The sequence below is a fragment of the Lissotriton vulgaris genome, chromosome 6 (genome assembly GCF_964263255.1).
Source record: "Lissotriton vulgaris chromosome 6, aLisVul1.2, whole genome shotgun sequence".
Classification (NCBI taxonomy): Eukaryota; Metazoa; Chordata; class Amphibia; order Caudata; family Salamandridae; genus Lissotriton; species Lissotriton vulgaris.
In genome coordinates, this window is record NC_141694.1 from 1,103,124,137 (window position 1) to 1,103,150,242 (window position 26,106).

At 46.0% G+C, this 26,106-nt stretch overlaps 1 protein-coding gene across 1 annotated transcript in view; it reads right to left on the minus strand.

The window, feature by feature from the left end:
• PEX3 (peroxisomal biogenesis factor 3) overlaps positions 1–26,106 on the minus strand; it is a 391,252-nt gene that overhangs the window by 172,306 nt on the left and 192,840 nt on the right. Inside the window, exons 6-7 of the mRNA XM_086927170.1 lie at positions 8,239–8,305; positions 8,083–8,137 (exon numbers count right to left, since the gene is read on the minus strand). Of these exons, the coding sequence (XP_086783296.1) occupies positions 8,083–8,137; positions 8,239–8,305 (122 nt within the window). The remainder of the gene's footprint in view (positions 1–8,082; positions 8,138–8,238; positions 8,306–26,106) is intronic.

Consider the following 26,106-nt stretch of genomic DNA (forward strand, 5'->3'; position numbering starts at 1 on the left):
TATGACAATAATGTGTTTTACGGGGCCTGCAATGACACTAAGGAAAGGAAAAGTTGTTCATGGAGGTGAGATTCACCTCAAGTGAGTGGAGAAAATATTTCCTGGTAAAAATATGGCTCTGCTGGTAACTGGATGAGTTTTTGGTCCAGACTAAACACCTTCTTTGGTCAAAGGGAGTACAGACTGAACAACTTCTCTTTGGTCAATGGGAGTAAAGCGGAGAAGGTAGCAAAGGTGGGGAGACCAGACCAAAAAGGGAAGGTGCATTTACATGAGATAAAGTTCATGATTTTCAATTCTTAAAACAGGAGGTCTTTGGCAATGATGTTGCATCACTTGGTGTGTTTTTAGGGTCCACTCCTGGCCGATTTGAGGATTCATATTGTTTCGTTTTATACTTTGCTAATGTGCTTGGTGAGCTGCACCCTTAAGGGTTTCTTAACAGCTTCTGGGCCTCATTCATGTGACTCTTGAATGTGTTCCCGGATGAAAAAAGACTGAGGAACATAGAAAGGTATAGCCTAAAATAAGTATTGCATTTTTGACAACAGAAACATCGTAAAAAAGATCACTCGGGGAAGGGGGGGGGGGGGGGGGGGGGGGGGGTATGCGTGGCCGGGCAAGATGGCCGAGCAGATGCAACCAGTTTCAGCTCCCGGTCCGCGCTGTTCCGGAGCGGTTATTAGCGGCTCTCCGGAGTTTTGAGGGCTGAGCTTTGCTCCTACATGCAGCAGAAGATGTAGCGCACTGGTGGAGTACCCTCACCTGCATTATTCCACACAACATAGATCCTGGTTCGGCCTTGAAGAAATCAGGCGGCCGTGCGGCAAAATGGCGGCTACCGGGCTGACCTGACGGACAGACTGACTTACGGGGGATGCTGCTTGGAGGCCCTGCCCTTCTATCTCGCTACCTTCAGGTGAGGCTTGGACCCATCGCGAAGGCCGGGGCACCCTCGCTCGTACTTCCCGAGTTGCATTCCAAGTTGTTCTACGCCGCGCCTGCCTGACCCTAAGATGGCGGCCCACTAGTGGTATCGGCACTGCCGACTCCTCACCCGGATTTATAGCCCAGTGCCTAACTACTGCCAAACGCTGCACAGCGGGCTCCCTACCTTGCGACATCCACCTGGCCCAGTGGCAAATAGCACCACTCATCGCGCCCCTCTCTGCAGTCTGCTGGGTGAACCTGATGCTCGCTATTGGTCACAAAATGGCGCCCCTTTCTCTCCTTGTGAGGGGCCTCTGCCTGATTCTACCCATCTTCACCGGGACCTGCAGAGGTTGAAGATGGTGGCTGCCTTCACCTAGCTGATGCCTTTAGCACCCTGAATAACTCTCCTGCACCCGGGACTCTTCTACGCCACATTTATCTCGAGGCACCACGTCTGGCACGGTCCTTCCCTCCATTCTTTCTGGGGATGTCCCTTCTTACCCAACGACACCTACTTCTCAGCTTGCCCGGCACTCAGGTGCCCTAGCACTGCCGGTGGGGGTGACATATTCCTGGACATGCAGTAGCTTGCACACCTACTGCACCTCAGCTTCCTCGACCCCACGCATTGGTACGTGGACTCATTGGCTGCCTTCTACATTGCGACGGGGGGGGGCCCTAGGGCCAGTCCGCATGCCTCCAAAGAAGGGGACGAACAGACCAACCATCAAGATCTCCGACTTCTTCACCGCCTCAGATAAGCACCCGGTACTACGCGCAGATGACGAAACAGCCACTAAAAAGCTCACGAAGGCGGATCTCCTGTCCATGTTCAAAGACTAAGATGGAGCTGCGTAAAGATCTTGGCCAGGACATTAAAGCATCCATGGAACAACTGAGGGCGGACCTGACAGAGAAGCTGACTTTCCTCCAACAAGACGTGGACTCTGTAGGCACCAGGGTGCTAGATTTAGAGGCACACCACCAAGACCAAGAAAAACCTACAGCGGAACTTCAAGATGATGTTCGATCTTTCCGTGACCAGCTCCTTCACTCACAACTCAAGACAGAAGTCATTGAGAATAGGGCTCGGAGGGAGAACATACGCGTTAAGGACCTGGAGGAGGGCGCAGAGGGGCCTGACCCCCCAGGCCCCCAGCCTTCCTGGAAGGACTATTCACAGAAATGTTGAGGCCCCAATTCCTCAAAATAAAACTCAAAAGTGTCCATTGAGTGGAAAGTTTTCAATCTGGCGAGAAGAGGAGACCCCAGGACATCCTAGCGAAATTCCACTCCTTCAAAGTCAAAGAGGCAGTCCCCATAGCGGCCAGGTCGAAAGGATCCATTTCATTCCAAAAGCACAATGTGCAATTTACCAGGACCTGGCGCCAGCCACTCTAGCGCGGAGGCAACTGTTTAGACCCATCACTACCAAACTACTAGATGATAAAATCAAATATCGATTGACTTATCCGTTTGGTCTCAGTTTTGAATTTCATAAAAAACAACGCCATATCTCTGACCTACAAGAAGGCTTGGATCTTTTGGGAATATCTGCAGAAGGAAACGATTCCGCCCAGGACACGGCCAGCGAACTTCACAGGAGTGCGTCGAATACATCTGCGTGGTCTGCGGGCTCGCGCAGAGGGCGCAAATGAACTCTTGGCGAATGCTCATAGAACCCTACCGTTTCGATTCTTCATTTGAACTGAACCTAACAATACCATGACCACCAGCCGATGAACTGGGCGATGCCTGGCGTTGGTAGGAGAGGGTGGCGATATCTCACTTCTAATGGATGCCCTGCCCTCTCTAGGCTCATGACATTATCTGACCCGCTGCACCCTGCATCATCATTGCGACCGAGAACCGTGAGCTTCTCTCGTTGTCAGGTTTGCTTTGTTATTTGTTCCATATGTGCATACTGATATTTCTTCTTTCTCAAGGACCACCATTGTGTTGTTGGTGCTGACGCAGGAGAACAGACTTTACTCATACCAGGTGGGGGTTTGTCTTAGCGACCACTCATCAGCTCCTCCACTTCGCTTCTCCGTAAATTCTCCTTGAATTGCTCTGGGATGGGGGCAGACGGGGACCTCGGACCTGTCGCCTTCCTGTATTCCTGGGGGATTTTATTGCCCCTCGCAGGGGTCTGATAATGATTTTCGTATTATATTTCTTGTTTGGATTTTGTTTCTTTCTTTTTCTGGGGTTTGAAGGGAGGGAGTGGGTGGATAATGGTGGCAGCTTTTTAACAATTTGTATGGATAGGCTTAAAGATCAAAAAGTACTTTCTCACTCCGTTAGATGGTGGTGTACTAGCGTTTGGGGACACGTGATGGCACGGGACATGTCAGGATGGGTGGGGTCTTCAATGGGATTTTTTTTTCTTCCGACACTATGACAATCACCATTGGAACTTGGAACGTTAAAGGCATTAACTTCCCTCAAAAGCGCCAAAAGGTATGGGAGTATATCATTGACCATCACCTAGATGTAGTAGCCCTACAGGAAACACATATAGCTAGGACTGAGGATACACGTCTCCGACACAAACACTACCCACTGATTTATAGATCCTCAGCACAAACAAAACAGAGGGGTGGCACTCTTATTTCGTTCTTCCCAAAATTCCTACCACTGGATGTACAACACGACAGATGGCCGTTGGATTATGGTCAAGGGTCGTTTAATGGGGAAACTTTGCACCTTCAAAGCGGTATATGCCCCCAATACTGGCCAGACAATCTTTCTGCACACTCTTTTGGGGAAATTATTGGATTTTGTAGAGGGGCCGCTAGTACTCATAGGTGATTTCAACTTAACTTGGCAGAAAGACTTCAATAGCAATCGCCCGCAACGCTCAGACATGGGTTCCTTCTCCCCGGACACATGACAACAACTTCATGACATGGGACTTTTAGATACATGGCGTACCCTATATCCCCACTCCCGAGACTACACATTCTACTCGCATGTCCATCGTACATATTCAAGTCTCGATTACATTTTTATCAGCCAGTCGCTCATGGGTGTCCTACAAGAGGCTAAAATATTCCTTCTCTCAATATCAGACCACAGTCTCCTGGCAATCTCTATGTCCTGGAGCGTAAACGCCTCTTCTTCTCCCAGGTGGTACTTCCCGGCCGCGCTTACGCGGGATAAGGAACCCTGTTCTAAACTAAGGGAAACCTTCACTGAATTTTTTTACATTAACCAGCCGGAAGACACGTCGGAATTTACCACATGGGACACGTTTAAGGCGGTCTCTCGAGGGAAATGAATTTCCCTTAACTCCGCATTAAATTCGCAACGCACCAAAGAAAGAGAAATGCTGGAGGCAGAACTGTCCTCCACTGAACAAGCCCATAAACTGAACCCAACAAGGCAAACCCCTCCGCAATCTGACCGCACTTAGAGGTAAACTCCGAGCCATATACAACGACAGGGCGAAATGTACACTACTTAAATTACGTCAACTATCCTACTCTCAGGGTAACAAGATTGGCTTGCTAGGCAGCTCAAAGACAAACGAGAGAGGGAATACATAGGCGGGATCCGGGGACCACATAGGGACCTCATGCATAGAGACGAGGAAAAAGCTGAGATCTTCGGTTCCTTTTACAAAACCCTCTACACTGGGGACCACTTAGACCACGACACCCAACAAGATTATCTCCAAACCCTTCATCTTCCGCAGGTTTCCCCAGAATGGAATGATCTACTTTCCACCCCCATCACCTCCGAAGACCTCACCTCTTCTATTAAAGCTCTTAAGCTCCATAAAGCCCCTGGACCGGACGGATATACCGCCCTATTTTACAAAACTTTGCTACCGATATTACCCCGCATCATACGCAGCTCTTTAATAAGATGGCGGAGGAAGGTTCGATCACTGGTTCCCTGTCGGAAGCAGTGATCACTGTTCTACCCACACCGGGCAAGGACCCCCATGCTTGCGCCTCCTACAGGCCTATTGCTTTGCTCAACCGGGATGCGAAACGAGATTACTCCATTTTAGCTGTGCGGCTGATCTCATACACCCAGATCAATCGGGTTTTATTAAGGGTCGCCAAACACACGATAACACCACCAAATTGTACACTTAATCGAGAAGGCCAACAGATGTCAGATTCCCACGATCTTAGTGGGGTTGCACCTCTTCCTCTATACAATACTTGGATGTCCTGCTCACACCAAGCACAGAAGGACTCTATGCTGCTAACTCCCCCCATTTTCATGCGTATCCAAATAGAGCTTCATAAGTGGAAGCCCCTCTTTCTGAGCTGGTTAGGTCGAATCCACCCCGTAAAGATGACACTTTTCCCTAAGCTCCTCTACTTATTTCAAGCTCTGCCCATAGAAGTGGAGAGGGACTTCTTTCGGCGCGTTAAGGCCATGATCTTGAATTTCATCTGGCAGGGGGGACGTGCTCGCTTCTCTTTTTCGATACTTCGTCGCTCTCGATCGGAGGGTGGGGTCGGACTCCCAGACATCCATTTATATTATAAAGCTGCCCAGCTAAGAGTATAGATCGAATGGTCGAAGCGAGAGTCCGATAAACACTGGTTACATATGGAACGTAGTGTGACAAGACCGACTATATGGGACCTGATCTGGTGCCCTAAACAAGACAGACCCAGAAACACCTACATTAGCACTCCTACACGCACTGCCCTTAAGGCATGGGTTTCTGTGGAGGGTGATGAGAGGTGGACCTCTTTTCCCTCTCCTTTCACGCAACTCCATTTTAATCCTGCCATCGCCCCAGGTTTACAGGCGGTCCATTTGATGCTTGGAGGGAGGGAGGATGTTTAGTCCTAACACACCTTTTCCATAATTTTGATCCCCTCACTTTTGATGACTGCAAAAGAGACTATGGCCTAGAAAACACAGAAAGATATCATTATAATCAGTTACTGCACTGGGCTCTCACACCACAAGTCCGGGAGGCAGCCACTCGTCCCCTCACAACCTTTGAATCTTTTCTCACTAAGGCTACCTCTATGAAAGGCGTGATTTCATTTATATATACGTTTTTTCTTACCACCACGCTCTCCCCGCGACCACGCTATATGTCCATGTGGGAAGGAATATTACAGCGAGACATCTCGGATGTTGAATGGTCCCATCCATGGTCTGATATCATGAAATTCAACCACTCCGTAGACCTCTGGGATGCACACCTTAAGACTATGATGGACTGGTACCTCCATCACTCCAAGCTTAGACAGATCTTCCCCAGTACGTCCGATAGATGCTGGAAGGGGTGTGGATTCTTGGGGGGTGTCTAACATATCTGGTGGGACTGCCCGCATATACGGCCTTTCTGGGAAGAAATACTCGGACACATTAAGGATATGCTAGGATACCATATCCCAACCACTATGGCAGGGATTCTTCTGGGACTCCGAGACCCTTCCTTGGAACACCAGACTCGAGCTGATATCATGTGGCTCTGTATAGGGGCGGCGAAGATCACATTGGCAGCCGCCTGGAAGAGGAGGGAAGCTCTGGCAATCTCCCTCTGGCATTCTAGATTATGGAAATTGCTTAGTTTGGAACGTATTTCGGATATCTTCAGGGATAATTTCAAGATTTTCTCATTTAAATGGGGCCGCCCCCTGGTCACATTTCTTTCCCGGGGTCTGCCATCCGCTGTATGCCCTTCCTCTGTCAGAGCTCTGCACCTCTTTCAGATGTGAAGTACCATCTATCAAAGCAAGTTGAAGAACATGTTTTTTGTGTGCCACCACCATGGTAGGGAAGGGAGATGGGAGAGGGTTGGTTATTTACTTTTATGTTCACTGCTCCACAGTTGGGAGCTGTTCCAATACGACTTGTAGTACTTTCTATGTAACGCCTTCTGATCATAAGGTATCAAGGGCGAGGCATCACTAAGGACGGTGGGACATTGTTTTACTTGGTTTGTTGGAATGTGCAGGACAGAAGGAATTGTCCTAAGCACTAGTAACACTAGAAATGGTACCCTTTATTTATACACTACATTGAGATTGGGTCGGGGACAACTACAGTGATGTGTAATTCTGCACAGTTTACGTCCTATAAAATTCTGTAACGTCCCTAGTGTGGATAATGTGATGGTAATATCATATGCTGTACTATGTCAAAATCCCAGTAAACATATGTTTGACAAAAAAAAGTTCACTCAGACCCCCAACATCAATGGTAGATGTTCCCATTTCTTTAAAACAAGAACAAGGTCCTTGATAGCCTCTTGTATTAGTAGTTTTAAGACCTTAAATTTCTATATTTCTCAGTAAACCACATCCCAAGATACTAGTTTGTTTAGTTTGTTTAGATGATCATTGTCTGGGACAGCTAATAATATTAAAAATGTGCTAAGGATTTTTATTTTGTAGCCCAAAACTCAGAAAAATTCAAAAGCAATGGCATCTGTAGCAGTCTTCACATACAATGCATCTGAGGTGGTAATCAAGACAAGGTCAGTATATGTCAAAACTTTGGATTTACTGCACAGTACCAATATCGTAACCTTAAAGTAACGGATATAGTGGACAACCTTGCTGGGTAACAAAACTAATATCAGTGGAAAAAAGTATGGCTCTTGATTTGTACGCTGATAAAGAGCTTGGATCCAGTCGACAAACTGATGGGAAACATAACTAATCTGAGGAAATGTTAAGTTGACAAAAGACTATTGCAAAGAAGAATAAATAACAAAAGAAAATATGGGACGAGGGTTGAAATCTCATGTCAGGTTTACAGGAAACTGGCACTAGGGTAACTTTTAGTTACAATTTTGGCAATTTCTACCTCACCACAAAATTATGGATGTCGGCATTTTTTAGTTAATTGGATTCACTTCTCCAGGTGTGCCTTTGGTCTAACTTAATTTATCAAAGAAAACACAAAACCTGCCTAACTTAGAATAGCACCGGTCGACATCCACTTATTTTTCAAATAAAAATAAACATTTATCTACTGCATAGCCAACTTGCAATGTTTAAGCAGCGATATTCATGCAGGCATTTCATGTGGCCTTGGAGCAAGCGTGTAAAATATGCACCACACAAAGCAACTCATACTGAACAAGTGTGTATCAAGCTTATGTCCACATAAAAAGCAAATGAGCACATTATCCAATTAAATTTACGTATAGCTTACCTTCCTAAAACCTTCTCCACAGCATGCTTTACCACAGTTATCAGCTCTGTGAGACCTAGAAAAGACAGAAATAGAAGGGATTCACAGTTTCAAGAGCATAATGATTTAGCAGAGCAATAAGTATACATAAAGGGACCTAAGAAATCAGTGGCATACCATCTCCAAGAAGGTGTTGAATGCTTGATAAATACTGCTGCTGGACCTCAGGGGGAGCCAATTGTGTCTGCCAAGGAAGTCAATGAATAGGTTATTCAACAAAGGAAAATATATTGAGCACCTTTAGGCCATAAACATTTGGTAATGCCCGAGCAAGGAGAGAAGACACCTTGTAAACCAGCATGAAAACAAAGATGACCAGGGTTACACTTTATTGTTGGGGCCCTGCTTATAGGCAGGCTTTCCTGTGAGGACCCAACAGCAAACAGCGCTTTGAAAATACACAAAAATGATTTGCTGATTCAACTAGTTGGGTCACATAGAACCTCCACCAACGTACTTTATTTGAGGACCTTCATTTTAACAAAAAATCATTTTAACAAAAACATCAAGTTGAAGAAACCACATTGCAACTCGTAAAGTATCCTTTCTATTTATTACAAAACAGGGAAGTACCCATTTAGCACTACATGAGAAGCCTCTTGGATTAATAAGTTTTAATGCCTGACCTAGTGGCAGGAGCATACACTTTTTTTTACTTAGTAATACAAAGGAGCCTAAAGTATTATATATTTTGTGGTTCATGACTTGACTAATTCTTTCACATGTATAACTTATGCAAGTGGATTACCAATTGTCAGAACCTCTTCCAGAGGGCCACTGGGCACCCAGGGGCTACTGAACACAACTGTGGTGGCTGGGCCCTTTAACTCCTGAAGTCCCACGGCCCGGCTTACTATGGATGCCACTCAACTGAGCCAGGTATCGGTTCTGCACTTGACTCTCAATGGTAGCTGTGGTCGACATGTCAAGGCTCCGTGGAAGAAAGGGGGTGGGGGGTTGTTTGAGATACATGCCAGTGAACACGACTCATTACTCAAAGTGCAAACAGTACGAACAATAAATCAATGTCCAATCACATACTTTTATAGGAAAAAGCAGTCTTTTATTTCTAACTCTACACAGGCAAAGAAATGCAACATTCAAATGCAACAACGCAATCCCTCTTGAAGTCGGGGCTCTAGTCACTGTCAGGCGAATCTCTGTCACACCCTCCTTCATGTAACATGTTCAGGGTTATTCACCATTCACTGGTGGCTGCGTCAGGGAAAGCAAACTATTAGGTCGTACTAAAGCTGTATCCCTTTTGACCCTTTAGGAACTGATTCAAACCAAGTCTAATATAGCTTTATTGGGATAAAAATATCCATAAAAGAATTACACAGATAAAAGTTACAAAAGATATAAGTAAAAATTCCATTTAAAATCCATAAAAGCGATAACGCAACATGGACAGCTATATGAACAGGCGCAGTACACCAAATACCAGGCTAGGCGTCAAACTCAATGGTTATCAAGTTAAAAGGTTTTATCAAAAACATCAGTTGAGGGATAATTAATGGACTATTCATATCTTCCAATGTCCAGGTATTGCAGCGGTTTCCTTCCTTGAATAGCATAAGAAACAGACAAACGCAATAGCATAGATTAACATTAAGAATACAGTTTAAATTAAAAGCATCTTTAAATTAAATAGGTTTTTCTTTTAAAAACAATGGCCGCAGTATTTGTTTCCTCAGTTCCCTATACAAGTTACAAAAAAGTAAAAAAAATGCAATGTAGTCTGGTTGGACTTTGGGTAACTTCTGGGAACAAAAACCAATATCGGGGAAAGCAACCGAAAAGTGCAATGTGCCTATTCGTAGCCTTGTTAACACATACATCCTTTAAAAGCAATAGGTACCGAGTCAAATGTGTCTATGGTGCAGCAGCACAGTTAACAACAAATTCCCCCAGGGCCCAACTAGCCCAGCTCATGTCTTACCTGCTCTTGCAGCATAGAAGAGTTCAGCGGCACAGTGGGCACCTGCAAACGCACACCTGTGAGTTCAGCTCAGTTCGGAGAGGTCTAGCTACTGCCAGCCCGTTCAACTGGCCCTTCTCTCTCTCCAGAGCGGCGATGCCAGAGAGCTCCCAGATGTTGGAGCACCTTGCTGCTCGCGAAGAGGCGGTGAGTTGACTCTGCTCAATGAGGGCAAAGGAATCCTTTCTTCAGCTCCGCATGGAGCCAGCGAGGGTGCGACGGGATCCACAGTGTCCCTAGCAGTCCTCAGTGGTGAGTCAGGGTTAGTTCAGTTGCTGTGCAGGCCCAACCCACAGTTCGTAGCCTCAATCTCTCCTTCAGGTGGCGGTCCAAATCCTTTGGCAATGTTGGTACCACAGCACCTGCTAGCATACGAGGTTGCCGTGGTATAGGGTAATTCAGGCACACACCCTACCAAGACACACGCCCCGGCCCAGACAGTCATAAGTCTTGACCCTCCTTGAAGAGGTAACTTTACAGTTGGCCCCCTTTAGCATACGGGGTCACTGCAGTCCAGCTGTACGATGGTACCAAGATCCGTATGGCGCTCAAGACATGGTTCAGTCTATTTCGAACTGCTCCTGGCTTACGGGGGTTGCCAAACACAATCTTGCACATGGGCAGTGGCCCACCCTGTGCTAAGCCGAATCCTCACACCTCGCACAGGGAGTCCTCACCATACGGCTCCCCACTGGACCTTGCTCTCTCCAACGCTCCCCTCTTACTCACAGGTCACACTGGTCTTGGCAAGCAGGCAGGTGCTGGTGCTTCAGGTTACAGGGCAGGTGGTCTTGGGTCATTGGGTGATGACTCCTCACCCGGCAGGGCGACTAGCAGGCCTTGGCCCTCAGTCCTGGTCACAAATTGTTGCAGAGTTTTCCCTTCTCATACAGCCCATCTGCCTGCTTGGCAGATGACCAATATTTGGGGTCTCAACCTCCCCTTCTTATAGTCCTTTACCGGACACCAAATGAGAGTTAAGGTCTGGATCTTTGAAGTTTTATGTTGCAGTTCTGCTTCTTTTGAAGTGGGCACTTTTTCTTTTTATCTTCCTTCATGAAAGCGGTATGCCACAACTGGAACCACTCTGAAGCGACTGTCCCCAACACAATTCATAGGAGTGACCATTGTTCACACCTGGATGTTAGTCCTAGTGATATGGGCCCTCAATAGGTTAATCCCAGACCCTCAGCCCTAATCTTTATGATTCTCTCATCAGTTTCATCTCCCTTCCTGAGATGTGTCCAGACTCCTTCCTTGTGATCCATCACTGGACCAAAGAGTAGTCTTTTTAAATCTTAAGGAAGTCTGTTAATTTTTACCCAAGTGTGTCCCCACCCAGCTCACAGGAATGCAGCAATACACAAATCTGTCTGAAGGGATTCCTCTCCTCCCCATATTTTTAACAGGCAGGTTAGGGCTTCCAAAAATGGATCCCAGGCTCCTCCATACTATGTACCATTTCAGGCACACTCACTCAGTGTACTTTCACAGCACACTTTCAGTCCAGCACTATTCCTCCATGCATTGAACTCGTGCATCCAGCAAACACACTGCAAGCCCGGTTAATCACTGAAGCTTTTCTATATTTACCAAGGACGTGCTCCTTATAAACACACGCACACAAGCACACTGCCAGCACACACACTCCCTGTGTGCGTGCTGCACAACACTTCACCCTTCATATTGTACTCCACACAAGCACACATACACTCAGCACATGCTTTATCCACACATGCACTGCACAGCACTACATCTCTCATGTTATGTATTTATCTGGCAAACATGCACTCAGTACATGTACTAACCACACATGCACTGCACAGTACTGTTCCATCTGTGTACTGCAAAGTGCCCAGACACACATACAACGAATTTAGAGACACTAATCATGCAGTGTGCAGCATTCCACATCTTACCTGATAGAGGCCAAGGCTGTGTAAAACACACAGCGGCTGAACATTTAAAATGGTGAGTGATCCTGGAGGCCTCACTCCAGTGATGCAGGGTAAAAAGGTCATGTTCACTACTACTGATTACTACACAGTATGCTGCCACCACCTCACTCGTGCTGCTTAACTCCTGGGGAAGGCTGTAGCCTTCCACCACTAAGAGGATAGCACTTTGGCCACCCCTCCAGGTCCCACAAGAATGCAATCTGTTGCACAGGTCCATGTCATGGTGCAAACACATGATCCCCGTTTGCCTAAGACAATAAAAAACAGCATTCGAGATCCAGACAACTATACAGTGGGCACTCAGGGCAGGGATACGTCTTTTACCATGCAGAGGACCTTTCCGTACCACCACCATGTAGATGAAAGGGATGAAAATACGGCAGAAGCAATCCAGTCTTCAAGTAAACAACTTGGAATGCTGACAGACCTCATGTTAAATGCCTATACAGACACAATAAATATAGTCACTGTGGTGACTCTTGCATCAAAATACGGAATCCACGTACCACTGCACTCAGGGCAGGTGTATGTCTTTTACCATGCAGAGGACCTTTCTGAACCACCACCATGGAGATGACAGGGAGGACAATACGGCAGGAGCAATCTAGTCTTCAAGTGAATGCTGACAGACCTCCTGTTAAATATCTATACAGACACAATAAATATAACCACTGTGGTGACTCTTGCATCAGAATGCTAAATTCACTTTTCTGCACACCATAGATGACTTGGCTGCAGACAGAGTGCAGATACATCTCTTTCATAGCAAATCATTATAAATTAGAATGGCGGTTGAAATGAGGTGCAACTATAGGGCCCACCACCTCATGCACTAGCCAGCTCAAAAACCATTTTTTTTTTACTTCAGTCTACTCTTAATGAATAGAGAAACTTGGAAGGTAGGCAAATTTGTCTGTAGGAGGAACCCCGGTACAAGTCTCTACATTGAGTAGCTTCCATCATACAAGTACATCCAGTCAGATTTTCTCCAAACTCATGAAGCGATGGAAAAGCATGTGATTTTGAGTAAAGACACATCTTTTTTAATAGGAGCAGAACGAATCAATTTCTTAAGAGGACGCTTACTAAACAAGATATGAACATAAGAGCTCACATCGGTCCCTGCAGAAAATGCACCTGGTGCCTGCTGTGCAGATGACCTCTGAGGGATCATGTCACTACAAAGTGACAAAAGTCTTTTTTGGCTCTCAGTGGTTATGCATTAAAGCCACTGCCTCTGAAAGGCACTGTTCATGGACCAGTTGAAAAGAGAGAAGCACTTTATTTGCAAAGCATAACGTAACACTACACAAACTAAGGCCAGTCAGGCACAGGGTTATAGTACATGCCCTAGAGGATTATATTCACATAGAATGAGAATATGCGAGAATGTGGCACATGTCCAAGCAGCTTTCTTTGTTCTATAAATCTTAGGTCAGATCAATTGAGTCCCATTATTAAAAAGATCTCCCTGGGATTCAATGCATGAAACAGAAACATACCTATTTGATTTAGCAATAGAGGCACAGCCAGTATTAGAATTCTTTTGGATGTTTTACCCAAAACAATGCGTAATCGCGAATCTTGGAATGCGAGGCTCGCAGACAGCAGCAGCACAAGGGGCCTACTCGTGGTTTACAACAGAGGCACAGACGAGAAGTCCCACCACATTTTTCCAGTTTTGGTCAAGTAATGCCTCACAGGCGCAAGCGGTCCTACTGCTCAAATAACAAGGAGCTCCTCCACCGCTGGCAGTCACAGGTTCTCAGACCAAGGTGTAAGCTCCCAGCAGAGTTGGCACGAGTCAATCTGGTGCTGCCAGCAGGCAGCAATTTCACAGTTGTCCTGATAGTCACACTCTCGGGCTTTCAGCTGTGCAGGGGTACAATGCTTAGTCAAGAAACCTTGGGAATGGGGGGGTGTGCTAGGAAACCCACTCCTTGACTCAATTCAGTTGTTGTCATACTATTTGTGGTGTTCTCGGCCGTCTGACACACTCTGCTAAGCATCTGGGCTGCTTCACCACATGAAGTCATCTCACTGCAGGGTCAGGCACTCCTTATACTCTCTCAGACTAGAGAGCGTACTTTGTGAGGCCCACCAGATCTCAGAGCCAGGCCCTGGTTCTATGGGTCAGTTACAAGGCCTAGGCCTCAGCATACACATAAGATTATCATGTGTGCTGCGTAAAAATATCAGGAAACCAGATAACCTACATTTGGAGTCACTCACGGAATGGGGGTGCACGCCTCAACTATCATGCACGGGGCGCTCAAGTTCCAACAAATACTGGGTTTTGGCAGAGGATTTTCTGAAGGCCTCCAAAAACTCCAAGTTTTCTTCTGAGAACACTAGATGGTTAAAGGTCAACTACTAATGAGCAGTGAATTTGAGTTACAGGTGTGGTCTAGTTGGGGCTAGCAGAACCACTGTGCATCCTAGGATCTTCCTGATTTGTGAGGAGAATCATTGGAATCTGGGAGGAGGTCAAAAGTCTCTTAGCTACAACCCAATCTAGTGCACTGGGCCAGTACCACAAGGAACCAGGTCACTGCCTATGCACAAGTGGAATGCCTTGCATTTATTGTACTGGTGAGTCGTCAGTGTCTAAAAATTTTTGAAGATGCAATAGAGGATTTCTTTTTTCAGAACGAATGCTTGTATTTTCAATTCTCACAATGGAGAAGTTGTGCAGGAACATGCCTGGTTGCAGATCCCAACTCAAAGACAAACAGACAGTTATAAAGTTTTGACCATAAATTGTTTTGCACCTGCAGTCTTTATCTACTTGATAAATGTAAAAGAAAACTCAATATTAAAAGTTAGGAAAATATGAACTTGTGTTTTTTTGCTCTACTCTACAGACAGCTTTTGCTGCCTGGGTCAAAAGGAATTTTGTGGACAATACCAAAACTAACAGTGTGCTTTGGGTTAGCCCGGTTCTTATCATTGTTTATGGTATGTTATACATTCTTTGCAGCGTGCTTTTATGAGGATGCTTCTTGGTGCTTTAGGAAGACACAGCCTTAACACCTACCTTGTGAAAAAGGTGGAAAGATAGTTATTTATTTAAAAGCTCGTTTTAAAGGGGTGGAGCTTTACTGCTTACAGTGATGGCTGCCTGACTCCAGAGCTCCTCGTGACTGACGCCTGCCGGAGAGCCTACTGCAACCTTCCAGGGGGAATCTGACGCATGTGGCCTGCCGGGCATGCCCCACATTCCCTGGCACTGGGCCTGATGATATTGATGGTCTGAGCTGGGCCCTGGGGGCCACGAAGATGACAGATCCTGCTAGGCATGGCCTATTGATGGTGCTTGCGAATGGGGAGGAGACCCAGACAGCGTATTGTCTGATTGGAGGCCTGCTCCCTCCTCACAAAAGAGGGACACTACTGGCGCACCCCTGTAACTGGGGGGGAGGGGAATGTACCGGGCCAGTTAAAAGGTTATATCCGCTGCTCCTTACAGTAAGGCTCCCAGGAACGACAGCTTCCCCATGAAATTTTATAAATGGGCCTCCAGAGACGTGGCGGCCTATGAGATGTAGAGGGGATGGGCGGCCCTCGTCCCAATTTCCAACAAGGCCCTCATTACAGTACTCCCCAAGCTGGGCAAGGACCTCATGTTCTGCGACAGCTACCGCCCCATCATTCCCCTGAATGGGGATGTCAAGATCTTGGTCAGTGCCATGGCTGCTCGGCTCAAGAAAGTCATACCCACTCTGGTTAGATTTGTTCGTTCTCTGGCTGGCGAAGGGTCTACCGGATGAGGCGCTGGCCCTATCTCTTGATGCAGAAAAGGTGTTTGACCAAATAGTGGGTATCTCTTCAAGGTCTTCTGCCGGTTCATATTGGGGGGAGGACTATTCCCAGGGTCCTGTGGCTGTAAGACGACCCCTCTGCGCAGGTGAATTGTGGGGAGTTTCCTATCCACTCCCTTCCAGATCCAGCCTGGGACGTGTCAGGGTGGTCCTCTATCTCCACTCCACTTCCTGCTAGCCTTGGAACCCTTAGCTACGATTGTTCGTCAATCGCCAGGGAACATGGGCATCCAAACCCTGAGGGGTCCCTCCTTCATACGGATGATATTCTGTTAACACCTACAGACCTCCCTCAATCCCTCCCAGCTCGTTACTCTCATACATAGATGGTTTTGCACAGATAGCGGGCTATAGGATCAAGAGTGAGGCCCTTGACTTCATCTAGGACAGTAGTTGCCGTCAGGGGCTACGAATTCCACTGGATGCTGTCCCATCTCAAGTATCTGGGGATTTTTGTCAGCAAAGGGGGGGCATATGAAGGACAATATCGAGCCCCTGCTGGAAAGGATTCTGGAGGACTTTTCCAAATCAACACATTTCAATCTCTCACTTTGGGGACATGTCCAGACGGTTAAGATTGTTACCATCAGGGCGTGGCTTGCCACAGACTAAGATGGCCACACACGGAGTGATCTCCTGTAGTCATCAGTGACTAAAACCCCCTTCATCTGCTTTCACTCCACACAGTGCCCAGCCAATTTTCAGAAACTCATCATTGGCAGGCCGCCAGTCCTCTGACAGGGGCTATCTGGCTGTGGTTGGCGCCCTGTAAGTGAGCGATAGACATTCAGATGAATGCCCGCGTGGCCCGATCAAGATAGCCGACTCCGGAGACGAACCTGTGGCGGCCTGAGTTGCGGGGCCCCTTCCTGGCATGGGAGTGGAAGTTGGTCCTGGTCGCTGCCGGAAGGTAAGTTGCAAGATCCTGGGGGCAAGGAGTTGGGGCTGGGGAGGCCCTGGACTGTGACTGTCATGAGTTGCAATCTGAGGCAGGACCCGCCACAGCCTAAGTAAGTGGGGACATCGTCACGGGCGCGGTCCGCATACTTCCGGAGTTTCCTCTCCAGCGGCTCAGCCCGCACGGACGAGGACTGGAAAGGGCAGTCATAGATACCTCCCCTGCCCCGCTTCCAGACTATCATCCTGCAGCCTCCAGCTGGAACTGGGCTGCGCGGTGGGCCTTGAAGACAGCCCTGTGCTGCTGCTGCGAGAGGTGAGATTTCTTTCCCCCACTAATATATCATGGTGGGCAGTGGTGATCGGGTAATCGCCAAGGAGTGCGCAGGATTGGCTGGTTCACTGGCTACAGCCTCAGGGCCCAGGGAGGAGTGAACAGGGCCCCATACACATAAGCTCTCCTTTGGAGATGCCTGCGGTGGTCTTTCCTGGGAGTGGAGTGAAAGGTCAGCAGCCTCTTCCTTCTTGCTGCCCACCAAGCTGAGAGGGGATTTGTTGGGGCCTTGTTGTGCTTGTGAGAGACTTTGAACTGCTGCAAATTATGAATGTGTGCTGTCCTGGAGGGTTCTTCCCTTGGTTTGTCCACTCAACTGCAACCTTTCGTGAAGGAGGGAGCTGGCAGAGACGCATGGCGATAAGAGAGCTGGAGTGAGGTGCTTGAGAACCCACCTGATCAGAGCCTGGTGACGGCCCTCGGTGGCACTGTGAGGGAAAGTGGCAAGTGGAGATAGATCTAATATCTTTTAACTGTTACACTCCGCTGGGCCCCTGATGTAATAGTGAGGAACAAGGGCCTTAGTTCTGTACGGTAGAACAACATAAATAAACACACTATTATTATGGCCACAACAGCACACTCTGGAAATGGCTTCGCGAACGCTGGAGACTTTGGGGCTATCCCTTGCCTGTTCCCTCCCTGAGGAAGATAAAGGCAGCTATACAAGACCTCTGAGGCATGCTAGAGCCTAAATTGGCCACTGTTACAAAGGATGTTAACCTGCTGCATGCTGAGGTCCGAAATATTTGCAAGATAGTCACGACTGCACTGGACCCTGCGACCCTGCATGGCGCCTGGGTGGTGCCCCCCCCCCCCAACGTACGATCATAGCCATGGTTTTCAACTACAGAGACAGGATGTGATCTTGCAGGCAGCCCGCACCCACAAAGATCTCCATTTTGATAACACTGAACAAATAATAGAGCAACCACAAGAAGAATGAATATGTGGACTATGGTATATCAACGTCTTGGGGAAAAAAATAAAATGCAAGTTAGTGCTTCAACATGTGCAAAGACACTCCCCCGATCTAGCACTTCTACAAGAAACGCACCTCCGGGGTAATCACTAAATGGCCTTAGATAGATTTGGTTACAAGTTACTGGCACACACAGGCTACTCCACAGACTCGAAGGGCACGGATATACTAGTCAAAAAAACGTTGCCTTTCACCCCACTTCACATGTGGCACAATAACCAGGGCTATGTGGCCATCTCAGGAACTTGGGAAGTACATACCCTAAACCTCTGCCCCCTCTACGTACCACAGAGACTTCATGCATTAACCCTCCCTAGAGTTAGTGCTCTACTTATGGAAATGTCCAGTGGCACTCTTATAATTGGGGAGATTTCAACACAGTCATGCATCCTGAAATGGATAAGGCGAGTGTTGCACCCACCAGGGCAGATACATGTTTAATGCCAGTCTTTCTGTCAGTGGTGGGCTTGGTAGACATGTGCAGAGCACATAACCCACAACTGCAACAATATACATATTTCTCCTCTGCGCATGGCTCAGTTTCCCATCTCAATCATCTTCTCACCCATCATAGCCAGGTAGAGGCTTTCAGAGCAGTGACACACTATGCACGAGGGGTCTCAGACTATTAACCGGTTGGGTCCTCCTCAAAAGAACAATATTCAACACTGCAGCGGTCTTCAGGTTGGATCCCTAGTTTCTCCAAGATAGAGACATTAAAGAAAAGTTCAGCACAGAATTATATTTTCAAGAGAACTTGGGATCAGTGAAATCCACCTGTGTTCAATGGGAGGCATTCAAGGAAGTTATCCGGGGACAGGCCTAGGGTCTCACAGAGGGGAAATAGAAGGATATCAAAAAAGATTGTGAGGCTATAGAGAAGGCCATTAGGGTCATTGAGGCCAGAGTGGGGACGGAGAAGGGGCTGATTTTCGCCACCAGCTGCATCTTTGTCAACAAGGCTTGCGGCTCTTGGCCGAAAACACATCACACTCATGCTCTGGCAATGCAATGCTGATTGAACGATGTGGGAGACAAAGCCAACAAACTCCTTGCTTGGCTAGAGAAGAGTGATTGAGACAGTTTGTGGGTGCTGGGAGTACTGAATGGGGAGGGAGTTCTATATAATAAAGGTGAGACAATTGCTGATGTCTTTGCAACTCAATACAAGGAATTATACACCTCCTCAAGTAGCAGGACGGGCTCGGACTGTGAAGAACTACTACATGATATTCCCCTCCAGACATTAGTTGGCGATGCATTGACACTAGTCATGTCATCCTTCCAATCCGGTATGGCAATAGGGTTAAACAGTTTGCACACTGAAATGTTCAAGGGGTTGGCAGCCAAGATAGCTAAGTCAATGCTAGATATGTTTCAGACAGCACTGACTCCGAGCTGCCTGCCAGAAGACCAACGTCCGGCCACAATAGTGGTTATTCCAAAAAAGGGAAATCTCTGACCGATTGCGACTCCTAGAGACACATATCCATGCTGAACGTAGAGGCCAAGGTAATGGCTAAGACCATGGCGACATGGTTAAGTAAAGTCATAACTTCCATCATACATCATCAATCTGGCTTTGTATCACATCGCCTCAATTTGAGAAGACTATGGCGTGCTCCATATAACAGACCAGCCAGGCTCAGATCCAGTATTATTGATGGCTCTTTATGCAAAAATGGCATTTGATAGTATTGAATGGCCCTAGCTTTTCACCACATTGACTAGGCTGGGCTTTGGTCTGAAATTTTGTGGATGGGTGAGACTGTTATACCAGGCTCCTATGGCCAGGGTGCGGGTCAATGGGACGAGGTCTTGTACTGTCTGGTTGCGGAAGGGAACCTGTCAGGGGTACCCTCTCTCGCCCAAAATTTTTGCCTAGGCCTTTGAGCCACTCACTGTTATAAAACAGGGGTTGACCCAATGTAGTCAAAGGACCTGGGTATTTAGCAGTATAGACAACAAATGGTCCTAGACATAATTTTACTAATAAGAATAATCATAACATTCGGTCAATTTAAATGACTCAAAACCCAGACTGAATCTGTTGTCTCAATAGCATAGAGGATATTAGCCCACAGCCTCAAAAAAATTTAATTACAGTAAGTGCCAAAGAACCAATGAAACCAAGAAGGTCCTCTTGGGACGATTAATTTAATATACCATATAACAATGTTTGAAAATCAATCTAACTATGTACATATATTTACACACATCATAACGCAAATTACAATTTTATAAAAAGAGGAGACGTGCACAGAGAAAGATAAAGTGAGTGCTCAAGTGAATGATCAAGAAGATCAGAAAATAGTGTAGATGATTTATATACAAAGAAATAATGAGCCTGTCCTAGGTAATGCTTGTAAAAAATACTTCTTTTTTACTCGCTAAATGCTATATACAATTCCTTGGTCCTTCAATTGCACCGTTGGCAATGGGGTGGCCAGGAAGAAAGGGGGGGGACAATGGACAGGGATTAGTAGGTACAGGCTCCCAAGGGGGAATGTCGTCGACGTTTCGACCCAACCATGAAGTGGGTGGTTCAAGTCCTCAACAACGGGTCTTCATCAGGACGGAGTGGGAAAGGGGAATGTCTCTCAGAGTGCACGTCAATTAAAAATCATTGGGCACCTGTAATGATAAATAAATAGCGGGGCTAAGTATCACTATACCATATCAAAAAGGGTCAACTAATGGCCTGTGTGAAAAAGCACTCACCCTTCCGTGGTGCCTTGGCAAGACAAGGTGCGTCGATTGATCCGCACCCACAATGTTAAAGTATCCAAAGTTATACTGCAAGAACAAAAAAGAAGAAAGGAGGTAGCCATTAGTGCTACAACTCTGATCTCTCTTTGTGATAACTCCATAACAGAGAAGAAAGGAGGTAGCCATTAGTGCTACAACGCTGATCTCTCTTTGTGATAACTCCATAACAGTGAGAGATTAGGCAAAGTCCATTTAGTAATTGCCAATTGTCTGATAAATCAATATCTCAGTCAATACGTGAGAATCAAACTTATTTGTATATATATCCAAGTACTCGTCTGGGAGGTCTATACTCTATATATGAATTCCTTAAAAACTGTTCTCACAATGTTCTCGCAGTGATCACTTACCCAGTACGTGTGTACACTGCTGTTATTCAAAAGACGTTTTTCAAGCCAAACTGACACTGAATGTCGAGGCGTTAGTTCGCTGGTTTAGTTAAATCTCGAGCAAAACAGACACACAGTGCTGTAGAAGAAATGAGACAAAATACGTCTCCATTAGGGCGGTGCCAGCGAGACTCAAAGCAATTACAACTTCGGGTCCTCCATTAAAGCACACGGATGCTCCGTATTACATACCCCGTTTTTCTTATGGGGGCGAAAGATATTGTTTCTTTCTTCTCACTGTTGCTCCGCTGAGTGGTGCACAGCTTCCCTCACCGATCCGCGTTATGGAATGCGGAAGCTGAATCCAACTCGGCGTGCTTGTGCTCGTAACTAAGTAACCAACGCGCCTACGTTGTGGCGTCCCACTGGTTGCTAAGAGATCGGCCATTGTCGGGATGATTATAAAGAAGCGGTATTACGCCCTAGAAGGATTAGGCATAACCTGTCGAGGCTTCTTTTTATTACGTAAATGTCTCCAATATTAAAAATAATAAAACGTGAGTTAATCCTGGAATTACACCTTAATTCAGTAAGCCTGTATCTATATGAAAGACAAGATGTCTTCATTGGAGCATATGGCTATTTAGATGAAAGGAAACAATGTGACTCATATACATCAATTAAATCACAAACAAACATTGCAAATATTCAAAAAGTGACATATATGAACAATTCTAATAGAATCATAGTGCATATATTGCAAAACATTTACAGCATGCGCAATATACAATAGAAGGATTCACGGGTACAGCCCTTGATTATTGATGCCAGCTAGGTAAGTCACAACATTAGCGCAGAGGCTTCAACCATTATAGAGCGTTGCCATCTGTCTTGTTATTTCCTCATATTCATTGAGGCCCTTATTCACAGTATCAAAAGTGTGCATCCACTTACACTCACGCACATTTAAACAGTTTGAAAAATTGCCTCCTCTCACATTGACAGTAACCTTCTCTAATACCCACCATTTCAGACTTTCAGGTGTGTGATCAAAATTCGTAAAGTGTTCAACCAGTGGGGCCCCTTGGACTCTACAGCGTAATTCCTGTGTTAGTTGACATGCTTTCTTAAAGGCAAACATCGGTGGAAGAAGTGTGAGGGACTATGTAGTCCAATCATTGTTACCCAAAATACCCAGGGAGGCCTAGTCCACGTTATGGAACACGCCACCTGTATTGGGCCACCACAAATGTGGATCGTGCAAAGCATGTCAACTAACACAGGAATTACAATCATGCACTCACAACAACTACACGCATGTAATGAAACAACATACTAACTGCAATTCAACTGGAGTTATATATGTGATTGCATGCCCCTGTGACTTTTGGTATATAGGGCAAACGGTCCAGAAAGTCAAAACCAGAATCCTACAGCACTGCAGCAGGATCCGCTGTAGAGTCCAAGGGGCCCCACTGGTTGAACACTTTACGAATTTTGATCACACACCTGAAAGTCTGAAATGGTGGGTATTAGAGAAGGTTACTGTCAATGTGAGAGGAGGCAATTTTTCAAACTGTTTAAATGTGCGTGAGTGTAAGTGGATGCACACTTTTGATACTGTGAATAAGGGCCTCAATGAATATGAGGAAATAACAAGACAGATGGCAACGCTCTATAATGGTTGAAGCCTCTGCGCTAATGTTGTGACTTACCTAGCTGGCATCAATAATCAAGGGCTGTACCCGTGAATCCTTCTATTGTATATTGCGCATGCTGTAAATGTTTTGCAATATATGCACTATGATTCTATTAGAATTGTTCATATATGTCACTTTTTGAATATTTGCAATGTTTGTTTGTGATTTAATTGATGTATATGAGTCACATTGTTTCCTTTCATCTAAATAGCCATATGCTCCAATGAAGACATCTCGTCTTTCATATAGATACAGGCTTACTGAATTAAGGTGTAATTCCAGGATTAACTCACGTTTTATTATTTTTAATATTGGAGACATTTACGTAATAAAAAGAAGCCTCGACAGGTTATGCCTAATCCTTCTAGGGCGTAATACCGCTTCTTTATAATCATCCCGACAATGGCCGATCTCTTAGCAACCAGTGGGACGCCACAACGTAGGCGCGTTGGTTACTTAGTTACGAGCACAAGCACGCCGAGTTGGATTCAGCTTCCGCATTCCATAACGCGGATCGGTGAGGGAAGCTGTGCACCACTCAGCGGAGCAACAGTGAGAAGAAAGAAACAATATCTTTCGCCCCCATAAGAAAAACGGGGTATGTAATACGGAGCATCCGTGTGCTTTAATGGAGGACCCGAAGTTGTAATTGCTTTGAGTCTCGCTGGCACCGCCCTAATGGAGACGTATTTTGTCTCATTTCTTCTACAGCACTGTGTGTCTGTTTTGCTCGAGATTTAACTAAACCAGCGAACTAACGCCTCGACATTCAGTGTCAGTTTGGCTTGAAAAACGTCTTTTGAATAACAGCAGTGTACACACGTACTGGGTAAGTGATCACTGCGAGAACATTGTGAGAACAGTTTTTAAGGAATTCATATATAGAGTATAGACCTCCCAGACGAGTACTTGGATATATATACAAATAAGTTTGATTCTCACGTATTGACTGAGATATTGATTTATCAGACAATTGGCAATTACTAAATGGACTTTGCCTAATCTCTCACTGTTATGGAGTTATCACAAAGAGATCAGCGTTGTAGCACTAATGGCTACCTCCTTTCTTCTCTGTTATGGAGTTATCACAAAGAGAGATCAGCGTTGTAGCACTAATGGCTACCTCCTTTCTTCTTTTTTGTTCTTGCAGTATAACTTTGGATACTTTAACATTGTGGGTGCGGATCAATCGACGCACCTTGTCTTGCCAAGGCACCACGGAAGGGTGAGTGCTTTTTCACACAGGCCATTAGTTGACCCTTTTTGATATGGTATAGTGATACTTAGCCCCGCTATTTATTTATCATTACAGGTGCCCAATGATTTTTAATTGACGTGCACTCTGAGAGACATTCCCCTTTCCCACTCCGTCCTGATGAAGACCCGTTGTTGAGGACTTGAACCACCCACTTCATGGTTGGGTCGAAACGTCGACGACATTCCCCCTTGGGAGCCTGTACCTACTAATCCCTGTCCATTGTCCCCCCCCCTTTCTTCCTGGCCACCCCATTGCCAACGGTGCAATTGAAGGACCAAGGAATTGTATATAGCATTTAGCGAGTAAAAAAGAAGTATTTTTTACACGCATTACCTAGGACAGGCTCATTATTTCTTTGTATATAAATCATCTACACTATTTTCTGATCTTCTTGATCATTCACTTGAGCACTCACTTTATCTTTCTCTGTGCACGTCTCCTCTTTTTATAAAATTGTAATTTGCGTTATGATGTGTGTAAATATATGTACATAGTTAGATTGATTTTCAAACATTGTTATATGGTATATTAAATTAATCGTCCCAAGAGGACCTTCTTGGTTTCATTGGTTCTTTGGCACTTACTGTAATAAAAAAAATTTGAGGCTGTGGGCTAATATCCTCTATGCTATTGAGACAACAGATTCAGTCTGGGTTTTAAGTCATTTAAATTGACCGAATGTTATGATTATTCTTATTAGTAAAATTATGTCTAGGACCATTTGTTGTCTATACTGTTTGAGCCACTCACAGCCTGTATTTGACAAGACCCACTGGTGTGAGAAGTCCGAGCCTATGGAGGCTGGGAAGAGCACAACTCTGTGTACGCTGATGATGTATTACTCTATGTTACAAGACCCTACTTCATAGTAGCTAGAATATTGAACTTCTTTGATCTCTTTAGTTACTCTGGCTACCCTATCAACTGGTCCAAATCTACCATCTTTCCCTTGTCGGGCCTTTGCCACGGCTCTCTGAAGAGTTCACGCCATCTGTAGTGACTGAGGGCTTCCGGTACCTCAGTATCTAGGTCCCTCTAGAGCCGCACATATGTATTCAAAGGAATTTGTTGCCCCTACTGGAGAGACTCATTAGTGATGTGGCACATTGGCATACCCTGACGTTGTCCCTAAATGGCAGGCCTGCGCTCTACAAAATGATGGCCCTCCCAGGCTTTATGCACTTGCTTCAAAATACACTATCCGATCCCAGTGAATTTCTTCAGTAAAATAGATCATGAACTTACTTTGCTCATATGGAACGGCGATGCCCCATGCATCGCACTGGGAAAACTTCAGAGAAGAATATACAATGGTGGGCTCGCAATCCCAAATGTCAGGACGTATTATTTGGCCTCACAGTTGTTGGTGGTCAATGAGAGGGTCTTCTCCGATCAACAGGAATCGGCCTATCAGGTTAATAGAGATGCAATGGGGAGAGGTAGGCACAAAGCAATCCTTTATCGTAAAAGAATGGAGACAAAAATGCCATTGCACACAGGGACAGTGGTCCGGAAGTGGAGGGAGTCACAGGGCAGTCTGGGTTGGAAGGACATGCTCAAAGCTCTGACTCCTTTGTGGCAAAGAGATCTGCTTCGAGAACAGGGCGCCCTGGCGGGCTTTTCTCGGTGGGCGCTACGGCCATACAACATTTTGGGGATGTGTGGAGAGATCAGTCTCTGATAAAATTCAAGGTCCACCGTCAGGAGTACGAGATGGCAGTCGGAGTACTTTTGGTATCTCCAATTGGGATATGCACTGACCTACTAGATGCTTTGCCACTGGAAGACCATTTGCTAAGTGAACCCATACCCGAAAAAGGGATTTTCCCTATCTACCGGAAGATAACTCCTATGACCTGCTGGGCACCCTGAGACACGCCTGGATTGAAGAACTGGGTGACATTGAAGGTGACTGGATTGAGGCTCTCCTGTATCCATGTGAAATATCTATTCGCG